This window comes from Opisthocomus hoazin, chromosome 9 (assembly GCF_030867145.1).
Source record: "Opisthocomus hoazin isolate bOpiHoa1 chromosome 9, bOpiHoa1.hap1, whole genome shotgun sequence".
Taxonomy (NCBI): Eukaryota; Metazoa; Chordata; class Aves; order Opisthocomiformes; family Opisthocomidae; genus Opisthocomus; species Opisthocomus hoazin.
The window spans coordinates 35,280,324-35,297,252 of NC_134422.1; the positions used below are offsets into that span (position 1 = coordinate 35,280,324).

Consider the following 16,929-nt stretch of genomic DNA (forward strand, 5'->3'; position numbering starts at 1 on the left):
TGCCTCTGATGACATTAAAACAAGCAGGATTGCTAAGTACGGAAAGGAGACCATTAAGCTGAAAATGAAAGATGTTAAGACAAAAGGTATGAGGTGTTTGGGTTTGCCTTGGACATTCAATTGGAATTAACAGGGCATCAACCTGAAACAGGCAAAAGGATTTTTCTCCTCTCAAACTTATAACTTGCCTACGGATTTAGATGCCTCCTTGTGTTGCAGCTGGGAGAAGTACTTTAAGAGATCATAGAATATGCTTTGTGTATGTGTGTATGAACTAATGTCTATTCACTATCTACTGAGCCTTTAAATAGCAAAAAAAACCCTTCACTGCTGTTGTTCTTCATGCCTGTATTATAAACAGATTGCTAGAACATAAACATTACTGGTGTAATCTGAAACAGCCAATTTATGACATGACTAATATGATGTGATACAATACATGAGATGGCTGTCTGGTGCCTGAATTTACTGAGTCCTTGGAGAGAGGTGTCCTTACATCCCTTTCCTCAGATAAATGTCAAAGGTACTGTTTAGTCCTGTAGACTTTGAATACTCTGGTAAATGAAAATCACTTGTTTTGCATATTGAAACCCAGCTAATTTGCAGAGAAGTTTCTAGGATAACGTTTAAGAAGAAAAATGCCTTCATATTTTTCCCCTCTTTTCATTTGTGAATTTATTCTAGAAAGCAAGAAAGATATTTTATTCCTGATCGATGGCTCAGCCAACCTCTTGGGTAGCTTTCCTGCTGTCCGGGACTTTGTACACAAAGTTATTTCTGACCTGAATGTGGGTCCAGATGCCACACGAGTAGCTGTGGCTCAATTCAGTGACACCATCCAAGTTGAATTTGATTTTGCCGAACTCCCATCTAAGCATGACATGCTTCTCAAAGTGAAAAGGATGAAGATAAAAACTGGGAAGCAAATGAACATTGGAGCTGCACTAGATGAAGCTATAAGGAGGCTGTTTGTGAAGGAAGGTGGAAGCAGGATCGAAGAAGGGGTTCCTCAGTTTTTGGTCCTCCTTGCTGCTGGGAGATCAACTGATGATGTGGAGCAACCATCAGATGCTCTGAAGCAAGCTGGAGTCGTGACCTTTGCTATCAAAGCCAAAAATGCTGACCCAGTAGAGCTGGAAAGAATCGTTTATGCCCCACAGTTCATTCTGAATGTCGACTCCCTCCCTCGGATTTCAGAGCTTCAGCCAAACATAGTCAACCTGTTGAAAACTATCCAGCTGCAGCCAGCAGGTACAGGGACCTCCTGGGTTTCCAAGAGGCTGTCAGACACCACTTACATGCCCCCCTCAATTTGGGAACTGGGGTGATTGTCTCTGGTGATGTTTAAAACGATTATGTAGAAACTGCTATTGTACTTCAATTTTTCTCTGTTTGGAAACTGATCCAGCAAACTGTTAGGGTCCAAACTGAATTTTAAAAAAGAATAAGGAGAAAAACTTTTCTTCAGCTGCAAGAGCTGCAGTAGGTTCTGTTACCAGTGTGTAAAACATGGTAAAAACCTGAAATAACAGAGAGTCATCACCCCAGAGATCTTGCATAAATTGATGTGCAATGTTGGGCAAGGTCTAGAAGAAGCAAATAAAGGCTTGTCTCAATTTCTCTTTCCATTCATCCTTTTCTGGAGGAGTGGCAGTGAGTAAGGAGCACTGCAGTGTGCTGGATTCACTCTTGCTCCGTTATCTCTCACAGGATACAATGGTAGTTTCTACATTTTGTACCTATGCACCAATAAGTGAGATGTTCTTGGCTCAGTTACTGTTACAAGCTCAGTAGATGAGTATGTATTAATTAAAGAATAAAAAGAAGTCACAAAAAGAATCACATGGACACAATTATAAATTGACACTGCAGCACTGGAAATGATGCATGTGCAGCTTTGTGATTTCCTGAGGCAGCCCTAATTTGAGAATTAACCCATCTCCCAACAGCAGTTGGGGACAACGAAAATGGTAAAAACTTCCACGTCACCTCGCCATAAAATTCCTGGGCAGATGGACTTAGAATCATAGAAACATAAAAAAGAAATAGGGCTGGAAGAAATCTCAGGGTGCCATCTGTTACATACCCTTGTCCCCAACAGCATCTTCTTATCTGGAACCATCTAACATTGGTTTAATCTGTTCTGAAAACCCTCTCGTGTAGGAGATTTCACCAGCCTCCGTAATCAATCTGTTCAATTGCTTTTCTCCTTATTGGTAGATAGTTTCCTTCAATGAGAAACCTCTGCCTTCCTAGTCGTAATTTAATCCTTTTGCATCTCTTTCAACTCAAGGATATAGACGTCAGCTCATTCTATGATTCTCTGAATCCCATGTTTTGTGTGACAGCCTTTCATTTACTTTAAGCTTGCCATATACATCTTGTCTCGGTCTTCATGTCACCATCTTTGTACCCAGCTCATTCAATCATTCAGTCTTTCCCTGAAGGTCTTGTAGATCTTCTACATTTTCCCCCTCGTCTCTCCAATGTCAGCCTACTCCAAATGAGCAGAGCGTAACCATGGTGACCCCTGGTCATCTCTTCCCCATCCTTTCCTTGTGGAGTCATTGCCCTTCCATTATTTGTGAAGCTGCTGCCTCAACATAGACTAATGCAACTAGTGCTCTTGAATTGCATCCTCCCTTTTCAAACCGTTTCTCTCTTGTCAAGATAATTTTGCATCCCTTTGACCACCAAGTACTGTGAATAATTATGCTAATTGCTCACAAATAGCTACATCCATCTACTTTTCCTAGTATTCCTGGCTAAAAGAGAGCCACCTCATAAGAGTACCCATATTTTTTTCTTCTATATCTGCTACATAGACACTTTTGTTAGGACTCTTCTCCCCTGCTTCTGAATTTCAGGGAAGTGTGTGAGACTTGGACACACCAGGCTATGTCTGCTCCTTCTTGCTACCTGTATTGCTCAAGAACTTATATTAATATTCCAGTCCTATACATTAACCCACCATGTCTCCAACATTCTTCTTAAGTAATAAACTTGATCTGAAGTCTGCATTAAGACTTCGACTGCCCTCATTAACTCTTTATATGTCCAATATTCATAAGCAAATATTTAAGATTTTCTTCTGAGGGACAGATCATGCTCCTGCTTGTCCCACTTGACCCTGCTATAAACAAGCCAACAAAACTTTTGGGGATGTCATCCAACAGTTGCTGTGTTTGAGAGGCAGTGATGTTTTCTGCTTGGCTAAATCAAAGCTTTGCAATTCTGTTAGTGAATAGCAGAATGCATCAAGAGTTCCCTGATCTTTGACATTTTATGGTCTTGATTTTTTTTAAAAAGGAGAGTTTGGTCACAATTAGCATATTTTTAGTGCTTGAAGTTAGTAAGAAAAAAAAATAACTCAGTGTCTAGCATTTTAGAAAAGCATTTCAGCATTTTCAGTTGGATGTCCTTTCCAGCAAATGCTTATTTGGTCTGAGCATGTGCTGGATTATTTATTTCTAAGTTCAGTGATGACTCAGAAAAGCTTTTCTCTCTTTCTCTCTCTCTTCACTGGCTCCCTGTGAGCACCTGCTCGCTAGTATGCCATTTCCTTCAGAAACTCCGTTTTCTTTGGGAGTAGAATATCCCTGATGGCCCAGACACCTGTTGCATATTGCAAAGCCACACACCAGCTTCCCAGCCCCCTTGGGAGCGAACATATTCTCCCAGCCTCAGGTAGGGGATGGCACCCGAAGTCTCTTGGCACCCTATTTCCTATGAGTCTATGATTCTATGACTCGGTGGGTAAGGCATGGCATGTGTTGCACTGCGGTTTCCACCGACTTCCACCCATCTGCCTCTTCACCACAGATTGCACCTGATGGCAAAGGAAACGAACCACCCATCCTCACACCTCAGTTTCCCCTCCCCAAGCTTTACAGTCTTCTGTTTCAATGTATGTGGAGAATAATAATCACTGCAAGAGAGAATCTCACTTATTCCCCCTACCCTTACTTGTCTCAAACAGTAGTTGAGAGAGGTGAGAAGAAGGATGTGGTATTTCTAATCGATGGCTCGGATGGTGTCAGAAGTGGTTTCCCTCTACTGAAGACCTTTGTCCAAAGAGTTGTTGAAAGCCTGGATATAGGTCGTGACAAGGTCCGTGTTGCCGTCGCACAGTACAGCAATGTCATACAACCCGAGTTCTTACTTGACACCCACGAAGACAAAGCAGATCTCATCAGCGCCATTCAGGAGCTGAAGATTATGGGAGGATCTCCTCTGAACACAGGAGCAGCCCTCGACTATCTCATCAAGAATGTGTTCACAGTGTCGAGTGGCAGCAGGATAGCAGAGGGTGTCCCACAGTTCCTGATTCTGCTGACCGCAGACCGGTCCCAGGATGACGTGAGGAGGCCCTCAGTGGTCCTGAAGACGAGTGGCACAGTGCCATTTGGCATCGGGATTGGAAATGCCGACCTCACAGAGCTGCAGACAATTTCCTTCCTCCCAGATTTTGCTATCTCTGTGCCTGACTTCAGCCAGCTGGATACGGTGCAGCAGGTCGTCTCAAACAGAGTCATCCGGCTGACCAAGAAAGAGATAGAGTCACTTGCCCCTGATCTGGTTTTTACATCACCCAGCCCAGGTGAGAAGATGTTTGTGTCTGCACCGAGACCCAGCGGCAAAATATGATGTTTAGTAACATCATGGTTGCAACACAAACTGAGAAAAGCAAAGATGGTCACAGCTAAGACTCCAAGTCCATCTTGGTCTGACTGTTGACGTACTCAGGTTTGGTAGGAGCTGTGTAATTAAGCAGAGCCACCTTTAATCCCAGTAGCTCAAGGTGGTCCATGTTGTATCCACATGCAAGACCCACAAAGTGAATGCTATCACCTTAATCTTATTTTAAGTTGATGTATTTTAAGTCCATGCTATTCCTCCTGGGATGTAAATTTAGATGCTGCAGGGACGCCTTCACACCACTATAAATCAAGGTCAGCTTTCTGCTAAATGTAAGGCTTGCTGATGTGTCTTATATTTGCTACTCTCATTCACTGGGGGAAGGGAAACTGGAAGCGGGCTTCAGGAAAAGGATCCTTCCACTTCTGGTCTTGCTTGGAATGAAATCCAGCCAATGTATGCCTGGGATGAAAGGTACCTGCCCCAGATCAGTCCCTTTGAAGTCCACCATCCTACTTCCTTCCCTTCAGAGACAGACTTCTTTCCTCTGTCCCCATTTATCAGTGTGATATTTGGCGATAATTCAGGCTCTGACTTGAATTACCATTGCAGAAAACATTTTATTAGGAAGTTAAAAAGTCATACTGGAAGGGCAGAAGCTGAGAGAGTAATAGGATAGAAGCTTTCCTAGAGGACAAAGTCAAAGAAGGAGGGGTGGTACTGAGTGTAAACCAACCCCAGGCTGCCTGGCAACCTGCCCTGAGTAAGGAGCATCACCAGGCTACGTTTCCTTGGGTGGAGATCCCATCAAGAATTATTGTTACAGCTTTCCCCAGCTCCCTTTTTTCTTCCTTTGCTCTGGAAGTTGCTGTTCTTGCCCTGCCTGGGGATGTGTCTAGCAGATTGGTCCTGTGCCTGGGTTGAACCCAGAGCTGCCTGCTGGGGCTCCCAGGAGATATCACAGGCAATGAAACAATGAGCATCCTTCCCCACGGCCAGAGGCATGGGCCAGTGATGTAGATGCTGAGCTTAGCTGCATTCCATAAGCAATGCCTGATGCACCTTCTGACTCCTGCTTTTTTTCCTGCAGCGGGTGTGAAGAGGGACGTCGTGTTCATGGTTGATGGCTCCCGCTATGCTGCCCAGGAATTCTACCTTATCCGTGATCTCATTGGGAGGATAGTGAACAACCTGGACGTGGGTTTTGACACCACCAGGATTTCAGTGGTCCAGTTCAGTGAGCATCCCCACGTGGAATTCCTGCTCAATGCCCATTCCACCAAGGATGAGGTGCAGAGTGCTGTGAGACGTCTGCGGCCGCAGGGGGGCCAGCAGGTGAATGTGGGGGAGGCCCTTGAGTTTGTGGCAAAGACCATCTTCACCCGGCCCTCTGGGAGCCGCATCGAGGAAGGTGTCCCTCAGTTTTTGGTCATCCTCTCCTCCCGAAAGTCTGACGATGACTTAGAGTACCCATCGCTGCAAGTCAAACAAGTGGGGGTGGCACCTATGGTGGTAGCGAAGAATGTGGATCCTGAGGAGATGGTACAGATTTCCCTTAGTCCTGATTACGTGTTCCAAGTCTCCAGCTTCCAGGAACTGCCCAGCCTTGAGCAGAAGCTGCTGACTCCTATTGAAACCCTGACTGGGGACCAAATCAGACGGCTGCTGGGAGATGTGCAACCCCCCGTAGGTAAGGCTCTGTCAACACCGGCTGCCTCTGGGCTGCTATTCAAGTAAATGTTGCCCAAATGTGTAAATAACTTTCCATCCTTTCTCTCTAAACTGAGGTTTTCCTTAGTAAAAAGCAAAGGTGTAGCACATGTACAGTTTTAGAAGAAAACTTTTAGTTATGTGGAAATTCTAACCAAGTACCTAAATACATTATAACTTTTGATTTTCAAGTAAAGTACCTAAATATTTTACATATTTTCATTTTCAAGTCAAATACCATCTATTCCCGTTTAGCAGCTCTCTAGGAAAGAGACATAAATCTGGGGCAAAATGAAGCTGGAAACACTGACAAATCCAGAGAAGAGCATTAATGAGTCAAACAGATAAAGCTCTGAGTAACTCATGCTTTGAATTTTAGGCAGACTGTTAACACACAAGCCCTTTTGGAGACGTTCCCCATAGCACTGTGCCTAAAGTTTGTGAAAATATGCCGCGCAGTTTTACGTCACACAAGAGCAGATAGCACAGAAATCCTCCAGCAAAGCTTAAGCAAAGACTTGGCACATGAGTAATTTCCTCTCTCCTTGCTTCCCTGCAGTTATTTCTGGTGATGAAAAGGACGTAGTCTTCCTCATTGACAGCTCCGACAGCGTTAGGCCCGATGGACTTGCTCACATTCGGGATTTCATCAGCAGAATTGTTCAGCAGCTGGAAGTTGGGCCAAACAAAGTGCGAATTGGCGTGGTGCAGTTCAGCAACAACGTCTTCCCTGAGTTCTACCTGAAGACTCACAAATCAAAAAATGCCGTGCTGCAAGCCATCCGCCGCTTGAGGCTTAGAGGGGGGTCCCCCGTGAACGCTGGCAAAGCCCTAGACTACGCAGTGAAGAACTACTTTATCAAGTCTGCAGGGAGCAGGATAGAAGATGGAGTGCCCCAGCATCTAGTTGTCATCCTTGGAGACCGGTCCCAGGATGATGTAAACAGGCCTGCTAACGTGATCACTTCAACAAGCATTAAGCCTCTGGGTGTGGGAGCCAGGAACGTGGACAGGGGCCAGCTGCAGGTCATTACCAATGATCCTGAGCGTGTGCTTGTGGTACAGGACTTCACGGGACTCCCAACATTAGAAAAGAAGGTGCAGAATATTCTTGAAGAACTTCCGATACCTACAACAGAAACCCCTCGATTTTTAGGACCTGGTAAGACTACTACTCATCCTGCAGACTTTTCTGGACAGAGCACAGTTAGAATGTGAAAATGATTCCATAATAACACCTTTTGATTCCCAACCCTTTAGTCACATTGATTTAAAGAACACTTTGAAGAAGATTTTGTTGAGCATAGGAAAGAAGTAAATGAGATGACGGTGTCTACCACAAAAACAAGTAATGTTGTATGAAGTGTATAAAGTGGTGTATAAAAACTTTCTCCTTGTAAAATCATGCCAAAGACTCTAAAGAGGTAGAAAGGAGAGAGAAACACAGGAGAGAAACTACTTCACAAAGCACTAAGCATCTTAAATATTACAGATGCTGCAAACAATTTATAACTGTGTTTTCTTTGTAATCTTTTCAGGAGGTAAGAAGCAGGCTGATATTGTGTTTTTGCTGGATGGCTCCATCAATCTGGGGAGAGATAACTTCCAAGAAGTTCTCCAGTTTGTCTACTCTGTGGTGGATGCCATTTATAGGGATGGCGACTCTATCCAGGTAGGATTGGCCCAGTACAACTCAGATGTCACCGATGAGTTTTTCCTCAAGGACTACTCCACCAAACCTCAGATTTTAGATGCCATCAGCAACGTTGTCTACAAAGGTGGTGTAGTGGCAAATACCGGTGCAGCCATCAAGCATATCCAGGCAAAACACTTTGTGAAGGAGGCCGGTAGCCGAATTGACCAGAGGGTGCCTCAGATTGCCTTCATTGTCACGGGTGGGAAGTCCTCAGATGATGGGCCGAGTGCCTCCTTGGAAATCACGCAGAAAGGCGTCAAGGTATTTGCAGTAGGCTTAAAAAACATTGACCTGAAGGAAGTCAGCAGGCTTGCCAGCGAGAGTGCCACAAGTTTCAGAGCGGCAACAGCCCAGGAGCTGTCTGAGCTGAATGAGCAGGTCCTGGTTACACTGGAAGCTGCTATGCAGGAGAAATTGTGCCCAACGGATGTTACAAGAGGTAAGCACAATCCTTTCATAATGTGCCCAGGTCATTCCTGAGGGTGGCTTTTAATATCCAACGCATTTTGATGGACTTGCCTATCCCGCTCTTGTGCTTTGCCTATAGCCTGAGGTGCAGTATGGGCTCAGACCTCCTCCATGAGTGTGGTGGTAGGCTGCAAGCCTTTAGTACAAAAGCTGCCTGTTCGTGTGCTTCAGCACATGAATGACTGGTGTACCATTACCACAGAGGTGCAGTCGTGGTGGAATACTTTCAGATATGGCAGGCAGACAGTAAATCACTGGCCTCCTACCACTGCATCAGAGGGGTTCCATTATTTAACTGCCTTTAGACTAAATCTCACTAACTTCCTTCCCTGATGTGCAGGCATATGATGCCATTAGCACATTGGCAGACCAACTTGTTTAGTGCCAAAACGAAAAGTGATGGTCTTTGTTTTGCCCACTGCATTTATAACAAGCTAACTGGACTCCTTGGCCGTTAAGTCCTTGGCATGCATGATGTGCTGGAAATCAGAATTTCTCCTGCCAGATTATCCAGGGTACCCACTTGATCTCATGACAGTTATATGAGAAAAAGCTAGGGCACAAGTGGTTGTAGTTTAAGGTAAAATTGCCTTACAAAGGAATCCCATTATTTGGCTACTTGGGGTGAGTAAGCAAGCTGGTATTGCCATCGGACCAGACTCCCAGCAGCTGCTTTAACTTACGACAGTATGGCCAATCCTACTGCCAGCACAACTGACCGGCTCAGCCTTCTGGATTTTGAGCAGAGGCAGCTCCCAAATCTCTGGAGAAGCTGAAGGAGAGCCACAGCAGCCCTGAGCTGAGCAGCAGCTCCAGACGAGATGAAAAATTGAGCGCATATAACTCCCATCTACACCTTCCAGGCACTTGAGGTCGGTCATCTGGCTGTCGCCTCCTCCCTCTAAGTCCCCGTGACCTCTTCAAGCACAGGCAGAAGGTACTTCCACAGTGTTGCAACAGTTTTTCATACAGTGGAGAGAAAGCAGCAGTCTTGGCTGCCTGATGAAAACACAAATTTCTATTGGACTTGATTTAGTCGGCTCATCCAAATGCTAAGTAACAATTGCACAGGAAAATAAATATATGCAGATCTTCCCACGTTTTCCTTGCTGTGATGAAAGGAAGCCCGAGGCACTTGTGTATCAAATGGTAGCAGTTCTCAATGCAGAGAGTGTCTTCTCTAATGACTAACAGAATAATTAGGAAAGTCATTACTTGAAAAGCAATGGTTGTATTGCTCAATGGTGATGTTCTCCTCTCCCTTCTTTTTCTGCGTTTCCCTTTCAGATTGTGACTTAGATGTGATAATTGGCTTCGATGTCACAGATGTTGGGCCTGGCCAAAATATATTTAATTCCCAGAGAGGTCTGGAGTCCAGAGTTGAGTCTGTGCTGAACAGAATAACGCAGATGCAGAAGATCAGCTGCAGTGGCAACGAGGCGCCCAGCGTCAGGGTAGCCATCATGGCCCAGGCTCGGGGGGCACCAGTTGAGGGACTGGACTTCTCTGAGTACCAGCCAGAGCTCTTTGAGAGGTTTCAAGGCATGCGCACTCGCGGGCCCTATTTTCTCACGGCAGAGACGCTGCAGTCCTACCTGAACAAATTCAGATCTGCACCTTCTGGCAGCACCAAGGTAAGTCAAAACCAAAGCCAGTGGGATGGTGTTGGCCAGGAAAGCTGACTTCCGATGTATTTTAGTTGGCAAAGCAACGGTAAATGCATAATAAACTAAATAAATAAATTTATTGCAGCCAGTACCCATGAGCTGGCTGAAAACTGTTTCTTTCCAGATTTCCCCTGTATGGTATGATGTACCGAAATCAGGCACAAAAATGCAAAGCTTTGTGGCCTGGAAAGGGCATAGCAATTTCCTCATGTCCTCTGAGATGTAATGTCGCTTGGAGGAAGGTCCTTCAGGTTGCACATTGATTGTGTTTCACACCTGAAATATTCTGGGTTCTGAGGTAAATTTGTTTCTCTCCCAGGTCATAATCCATTTTACTGATGGTGCAGATGACTCGATAGATCAGCTGGAGGCTGCCTCGTCTGCTTTGCATACAGAAGGTAACTTTTTTACTCATCAAGGCAATGATTATAGTCCATGTTAACTTGCGGCCCATTTTACCACCCTTTCTCCTGAATCCACCAGCTTTTGACAGTAATGAATACGGATTTAATGATTTCTACATGCACTTGCTATTCTTCATTGCTCTCCCTGGCAGCTAAGTGTGTGGGTAATTTGCACTGAATATTCTTGAAGATGCTTGTTCTAGGTTGAATAAGCTGTGTTTGCAATCAAAGAGTCTGAGAACGACCCATCCTTACAAGGGGAGGGGAGGGCGTGCAGGCTTTGCAGAGCACCTCGCCCCATCACACAGCCCCTTCTGCTTCCCCCTTCTCAGGTGTCAGTGCTCTCATCTTCGTCGGGCTGGACCGAGTGAGCGATTTTGACAAAGTGATGCAGCTGGAGTTTGGTCGTGGATTCACCTACAACAGACCGCTCAGAGTTAATCTGCTGGACTTGGATTTCGAGCTGGCAGAGCAGCTCGTAAGTGACTTGGCACAGGCAGTGCTGCCTTGTAACACTGGAGGAAAGCCAATGGCTGGATCTCCTGCAGGGCTGAACTGAGGCTGAATTATACCCTCTTGGCTTTTGTCCTCTCCTCTCCCTACCTTCGGCAGCTCTTCTTACAGATGCCATAGCACATAAAGTTAGGAGCAGGTCATGGTGCTGCCTTGTAATGCTCCTGGAGAAGCCCTATTCCAGCAGAAGCTACAGTGCACTGGATTAGGTCAAAGCGGATAGGACGAGATGCCATCAAAAAGCCTGCTCTCTGCCTGTAGTTATACTGTTAGTTTTTTTAACCTTGTGGGTAATGCACTGTCATGCCTTGTCAGTGTTAAATCTCTTGCAGAAGCACTGCTTTCTAGGTTTCTTTCCCTACGTTGATACACTGTCTGTATTCTGGACATGCTTTTACCAGATGAAGGAGTTTTCCTTTCTTCTCCATAGATTTAGTTTGCTTCCATGAATCTAGTACCTCTCTAGGTAATAATTAATTTGCTATTAACCCCAGTATGTCCAGTTCCTCCCAACTTCAAATCTGCTACCACCATCGTTAAGCTCCTTCTCTAGCAGATTTAATAAGATTGGGTTTACCTACTGACTTCTGTGGTAACCTTGCCGGGCCCTTCTCTGAAAATCAAAGTACAGCCACTTGGGAGTGAACTTTGGGTTGTGGGATAAAAATTAGTCTTCAGCCCATCCCCACATAACTCAGTTGCCTAGGAAAATCCTTTCAAAATGTAAATGTGCAAAGTTGGCAGGAAACGTTTGCAGCCAGCAATGTACTTGGCAAAGAAAGTGATTTTATTTTTTTTTCTTTCTACTGGATGATGCAAAACCAAGCTGCTATTTCTCTGAATTAGTGTCTTTTTTTTCTTTTTTCTTTTTTTTCTTTCGCTGTGTTCTCACAAATTGTTCTCAGCCTGCAAGTTGCTGGTGAGGTACTCACTGCAATGACTTTCTCATGGCCTATTCCACAGCCAGGATTTGTTTCTTTGGAGACAAGATTGCCCTCTTCAGTGACAGGCACTGGTCTCTACTAATTGCCCTCTACAACTTCTGCCCCACGCAGTTCCCATTTAAACCCTTGCCTCTGTTGTCCATACACAAAAGATAACTTTGCTGCTTCCTAGCCATGCAGCCTACCCAGTCTGCCAACACACACCTTGTTCTCCTGCCGTTGTGGCTGTGTCAAGGCAGACAGACCCCAAAATGCTTCTGGACCAACCTTATGCTCAGCATAGGAGCAATTGCATAGACCCAAGGGCTTGCAGTAGTTATGGAGCTGGGTCTCTGCCAGGTTTCTAACACCTTCCCTTTGTGCCATGTGCGTTTTGCTGCAGGACAACATCGCAGAGAGGACGTGCTGCAAGGTCCCGTGCAAGTGCTCAGGGCAGAGAGGGGACAGAGGTGCACCAGGCCCCATAGGACCAAAGGTAGGTTGCTTCACCTGAGGATGAAGTGTCCCCGTGCGAGGCCAGTGTCCATCACAGTGGTGATGTGTGGATAACGTGCAGGCTGCGCATGTTGTACTGGCTGGTGCAAAAGGGGAAGTCATCTCCACTTACCCCCCCCCCCCCCCCCCCCCCCATTTTAAAACTGGCCCTGGGCAATGCACAGCAGTTGAAAGTTGCTCTTCTTCCCTTTCCTCACAGCTTCTGTGTTGTAAAACAACCAAGAAGGCAGGGATGAGTGGCTGGAAGGAGGGGGTGAAGTGTCTTGTGGACAGTTTGGGAACATCAAAGGGAGATGGTTTTTCTCATTAACTTGTTTACACAGTTGACCAAGCAGCTCCTTTGTGCAAATCTAGGGAAATATTGAGAATCATTTTAGAGGGAGATCACAGAACTATGAAAGAAATGCAGAATCCTCTCTGCTGTCTTCTAGGGTGCCACGGGTGATCTTGGCTATGGAGGCTATCCTGGTGATGAAGGAGGACCGGTAAGTGATTGCCCCTGCTCTGCAGAGTACTACTCAGATTAGTGACTTCAACATAGTGAAGCATTTGGAGGCTTTTTCACTAAATATTTTCTGCTGGGGATGCAGCAGTGGGTTAGACAAGAGAGCAAGCAGAACTTTGTGTCTCCCCCACCCGACAGCCTGAGTTGCTGGTCCCAGCTGCTTCTGGGAGAAGGTCAGCGAGGAGCTCCTTGAGAGCTGGAGAAGGCATGATGGGGGAATAACTCCCATTATTTGATGTGACCAAGCTCTGTGCTGTTCTTCCAAGGAAGGTAGGAATGTTTGCAGCTGGTCCCAAACACCTGTGAGCAGGGCAGAGTGATTATGAACACAACAAATTTCCCAACTTCATTAAAGCTTCAGCCTATGCCAAAGTTGTCCACATCAAATACAGCTGAAGGATATGAGTGAGTCCGAGAATGGGACCAAGAAGGAGTGTTTCTATCCATCACAGTGGCAGACAACATGAGTCCCATGATTTCTCACTAGCACTGTTTCATCCAAAATCTTACTTCATGAATCCATGTCATCCCTGGAATAAACAACTCCCCACGCATCACACCCAGGAGGTGAAGTCGAGGCCGAGGAGCTGGCAGTCCTCATTGCTTTTCCAATAGCACAGGCAGGAGCCAAATGCTGCTCTCAGATACCGCATGCGATGCAAAGTTTTCCTGGGATTTTAAGGTCGGGATGGGATTAGACATCTACGCAGAACTCTGAGGGGGTTCATCTTGTCATTTTATTTTTGAAGCAGAAGTTTTGTAAAGCTCTTTCACAGCTGAAGGTTTAGCAAGGATGCTTCTCAGTGATGAACAATTGCAGTTCACCTCTATAGGATGCAGGTTTTGGGCAGGCAATGGTGGGGTGGCTGGACATTGACGTTTCAAAACCTGATGCTCCATTTGCTCCTGTGCTTCCAAGCCACCTCCCGTGCTTGCTGAGATGGTTAGCTAAAGAAATGTCCTGAGCAGGCAAACCCTGACCATTGCATTTTCCCCTCCATGCAACAGGGTGAGCGTGGACCGCCAGGTGTGAATGGGACGCAGGGTTTCCAGGGATGCCCCGGACACAGAGGAACCAAGGTACGTGTGGAAGGAGCCTGCACGAAGCAGACACAGAATCTGGCTGGTGGGAGTCCACTGAAGGCAACTCCTGCTGCTTTAGGATGCCATGCAACAGCTGCCAAGTCCACCCAAGTGGTGGCGTCTGTCTGGCCAAGAACCAAGGCTTTCAGTGGGTGTCATGGCTTTAGCGCTTCTATGAAGTGCAAAAGGGCAGTCCAGCGACCCAGGATCAGTCTGCAGACAAAGCTGATTTATTTTCTGAAGTCTGGCTCTAGGGGGAAAATGTAAAAAGAAATGAATTTGTTCTTAACACCAAGAACTGGCATGTGTGTGTCTTTTCCCAGGGGTGGGACAGCATGAGGGTGGAGATATGTTTTTGGGGAGGAAGGAGAGAAGTGAACTATGCCTGCTGCTTTAAAGAGGAACCTTGAGAAAATGGTTCAGGACAGCAGCCACGCCACAAGCCAGAAAAGGTGTTGAAACATATAATACTTACGGGAAATATTCAGCAATATTAAGGGGATGTTTCCTACTATTTGCTCCGACCACAAGATCCTCTGGCAGGGAGCAGAGGAGTGCATGAACCAAGACCATTAGTTGCAGCTGAGATACTGAGTCTCTTTAAAAAGCTGTCCAGCCTTGGACAAAACCACCAAGACTGGATCTGGATTCATATTTAAAAATAATTCCCTTTTCTGATCTCTTTAGGGTTCTCGGGGATTCCCAGGAGAGAAGGTATGGAGCTAATTTCCTCATGCTTCAGTGGTGAGCGTGAGCGTATGGACACATCGATATTCCCCTCCCTGTTCTCCTTTCCCTCGGTAAGCATTTGCCCCTTGCCTCTCTTCTGCAGGGTGAACTGGGAGAAATGGGTCTGGATGGCATTGATGGAGAAGAGGTCAGTCATTTCAATTCCTTTTCTCTTTATAACAAGAAATTTCAGTGGCAGGGCCTCAAAAGTGGCAAATACTCCTCTAAAATATTTTTCCTTTGCAGGGAGACAAGGGTTTGCCCGGCTCCTCTGGAGAGAAGGGGTACTCTGGCAGGAGGGTAGGCTTTTATTGCATTTATGATGGGGCTAAATGATGGTGAAAGATGGATTTGAGCCAGGGGAGGGTGGAAAGCCATCATGCTCCCCTCAGGGTCAAGGACCTGGGCAGAGGTCCTCGGGAGCAGAGATGCTTTCAGCAGGCAAGGGCTGCTCTTGCTAACTCTCTGTCTCTTCCCACAGGGTGATAAGGGAGCTAAAGGCGAACGAGGAGAACGAGGTGACCGCGGGCTCCGTGGAGACCCGGTAAATACTGCTAAGTCATCTTCTTGGTTTTCCCCCCACTTTCCACTGGTTCTGGTGGCATTAGCAAATGTGTACTCAGGCTTATTAAATGGCGCTTGACAGGCGTAGGTCCAGCGACAGAGTAAGGACTTGGAGATGACATGTGGGTAACTTATGCCTCTTGATACCAACCTGTCAATCACTGTTTCATTATATTAAAATTCCCCTTCCTCTTCTTCAAGAATATTATTTCTCAGTTGAAAAGACATGTCTGTCCAAGAGCACCAATAATACTTCATCTAATTTGGTCAAAAAAATAAAAATAAAAGAAAAGAAATGTTGGTTCTGAACTATAGCAGAGCAGTTTATGATGTCTGACTTCCATGTCCCATTTACACAGATGTTTCTCATTGCTTTATTGCTTTCAGGGAGATTCAGGAGCTGACAATACTCAACGGGGAACCAGAGGCCAAAAGGGTGAAATTGGACCAATGGTAAAGTTTCTTTGTTATCTTTAGCTGGTTTTTAGTTTTACAATAGGATGGGACAGAGAAAGTAAGAGAAAATGATGCTGCCAAAAAGGTGCAAGTTCCTTAAACTCATCATGCCTTGTACGATGGAATATTTTTCCACCGGAAAATGTTGTTGGTTTGCAACCAAAAATTTCTCTCTGAGAAGACGTCAGTTTAGAAGATGTTTTGTGTAAAAAGTGTTTTTTGTTTTTAAATTATTTTATTTTACAATGCCTTCTGAGAGATGGTAACTGAAAACAACTTTGTACTTGCAAATTAACTTAGTATGTTCTTGTGGGTCTTATTCAAAAGCAGAGAACTGTTTCGATTATATCAAATCAGAACATCCTGATTTACCTGAAACCTTTGAGAAAAAAACCCGCAACCCCACATGGGTGTTGGAAAATTTTAAAAGCCATTTGTTTTCTTATCAGCTCAGAATAAAAAATGCTTCTTCAAATGTCAGAAGGACATTTCCAAAGAATGGAAATGTCGTCTTATGCTAGCTCAGAAACTTGACAGAAATTCTCTGTGAGTTCCACCGATGCTGGCATATCGAGCAGCGTGTGTGATAGTGCAAAAGGACCCATTTTTTTTGAGAACTGAACCTGTTTTCCTGGTGTCTGCTCATCTCAGGGCTCTCACTTGAGTTTTGCTTTTCTGTTAGGGAGAGCCAGGACCGGTGGGGCTGGATGGCCAAGAAGGTGGAGTCGGGAGGAAGGTGAGCTACCAGACCTGCCGTCAGTGGGAGCCAAGCTTAGACTGACAATAACTTTTTACCCTCCTGCCTTCCCCCATGTTTTGTTTTTACAAGAGTCAGGAGTTCAAACAAAAAGAGAAAAGAAAAAAAAAACCAAAAAAAACCCACAAAAGGAAAATGCCTGGTAGTTTGCTGCTTGTATAGACTTTTCAGGTCTAATCCTGATTTTATTCTCATGCAAGTAACTCGGCTGAGATCAGTGGAGCTGCACCAGGGATGCATTGCCTGCTGCTCCTCTGCCGCCTGTCACTCGGAGCACATGTCCCAGGGGTTGTGCATAAA

At 45.4% G+C, this 16,929-nt stretch overlaps 1 protein-coding gene across 1 annotated transcript in view; it reads left to right on the forward strand.

The window, feature by feature from the left end:
• Positions 1–16,929, forward strand: part of COL6A3 (collagen type VI alpha 3 chain) — a 64,631-nt gene that overhangs the window by 25,782 nt on the left and 21,920 nt on the right. Inside the window, exons 7-23 of the mRNA XM_075430646.1 lie at positions 685–1,251; positions 3,980–4,600; positions 5,729–6,328; positions 6,908–7,510; positions 7,887–8,483; positions 9,800–10,146; positions 10,499–10,577; positions 10,916–11,061; positions 12,423–12,515; positions 12,967–13,020; positions 14,049–14,120; positions 14,811–14,837; positions 14,956–15,000; positions 15,099–15,152; positions 15,334–15,396; positions 15,804–15,869; positions 16,555–16,608. Of these exons, the coding sequence (XP_075286761.1) occupies positions 685–1,251; positions 3,980–4,600; positions 5,729–6,328; positions 6,908–7,510; positions 7,887–8,483; positions 9,800–10,146; positions 10,499–10,577; positions 10,916–11,061; positions 12,423–12,515; positions 12,967–13,020; positions 14,049–14,120; positions 14,811–14,837; positions 14,956–15,000; positions 15,099–15,152; positions 15,334–15,396; positions 15,804–15,869; positions 16,555–16,608 (4,088 nt within the window). The remainder of the gene's footprint in view (positions 1–684; positions 1,252–3,979; positions 4,601–5,728; positions 6,329–6,907; positions 7,511–7,886; positions 8,484–9,799; positions 10,147–10,498; positions 10,578–10,915; positions 11,062–12,422; positions 12,516–12,966; positions 13,021–14,048; positions 14,121–14,810; positions 14,838–14,955; positions 15,001–15,098; positions 15,153–15,333; positions 15,397–15,803; positions 15,870–16,554; positions 16,609–16,929) is intronic.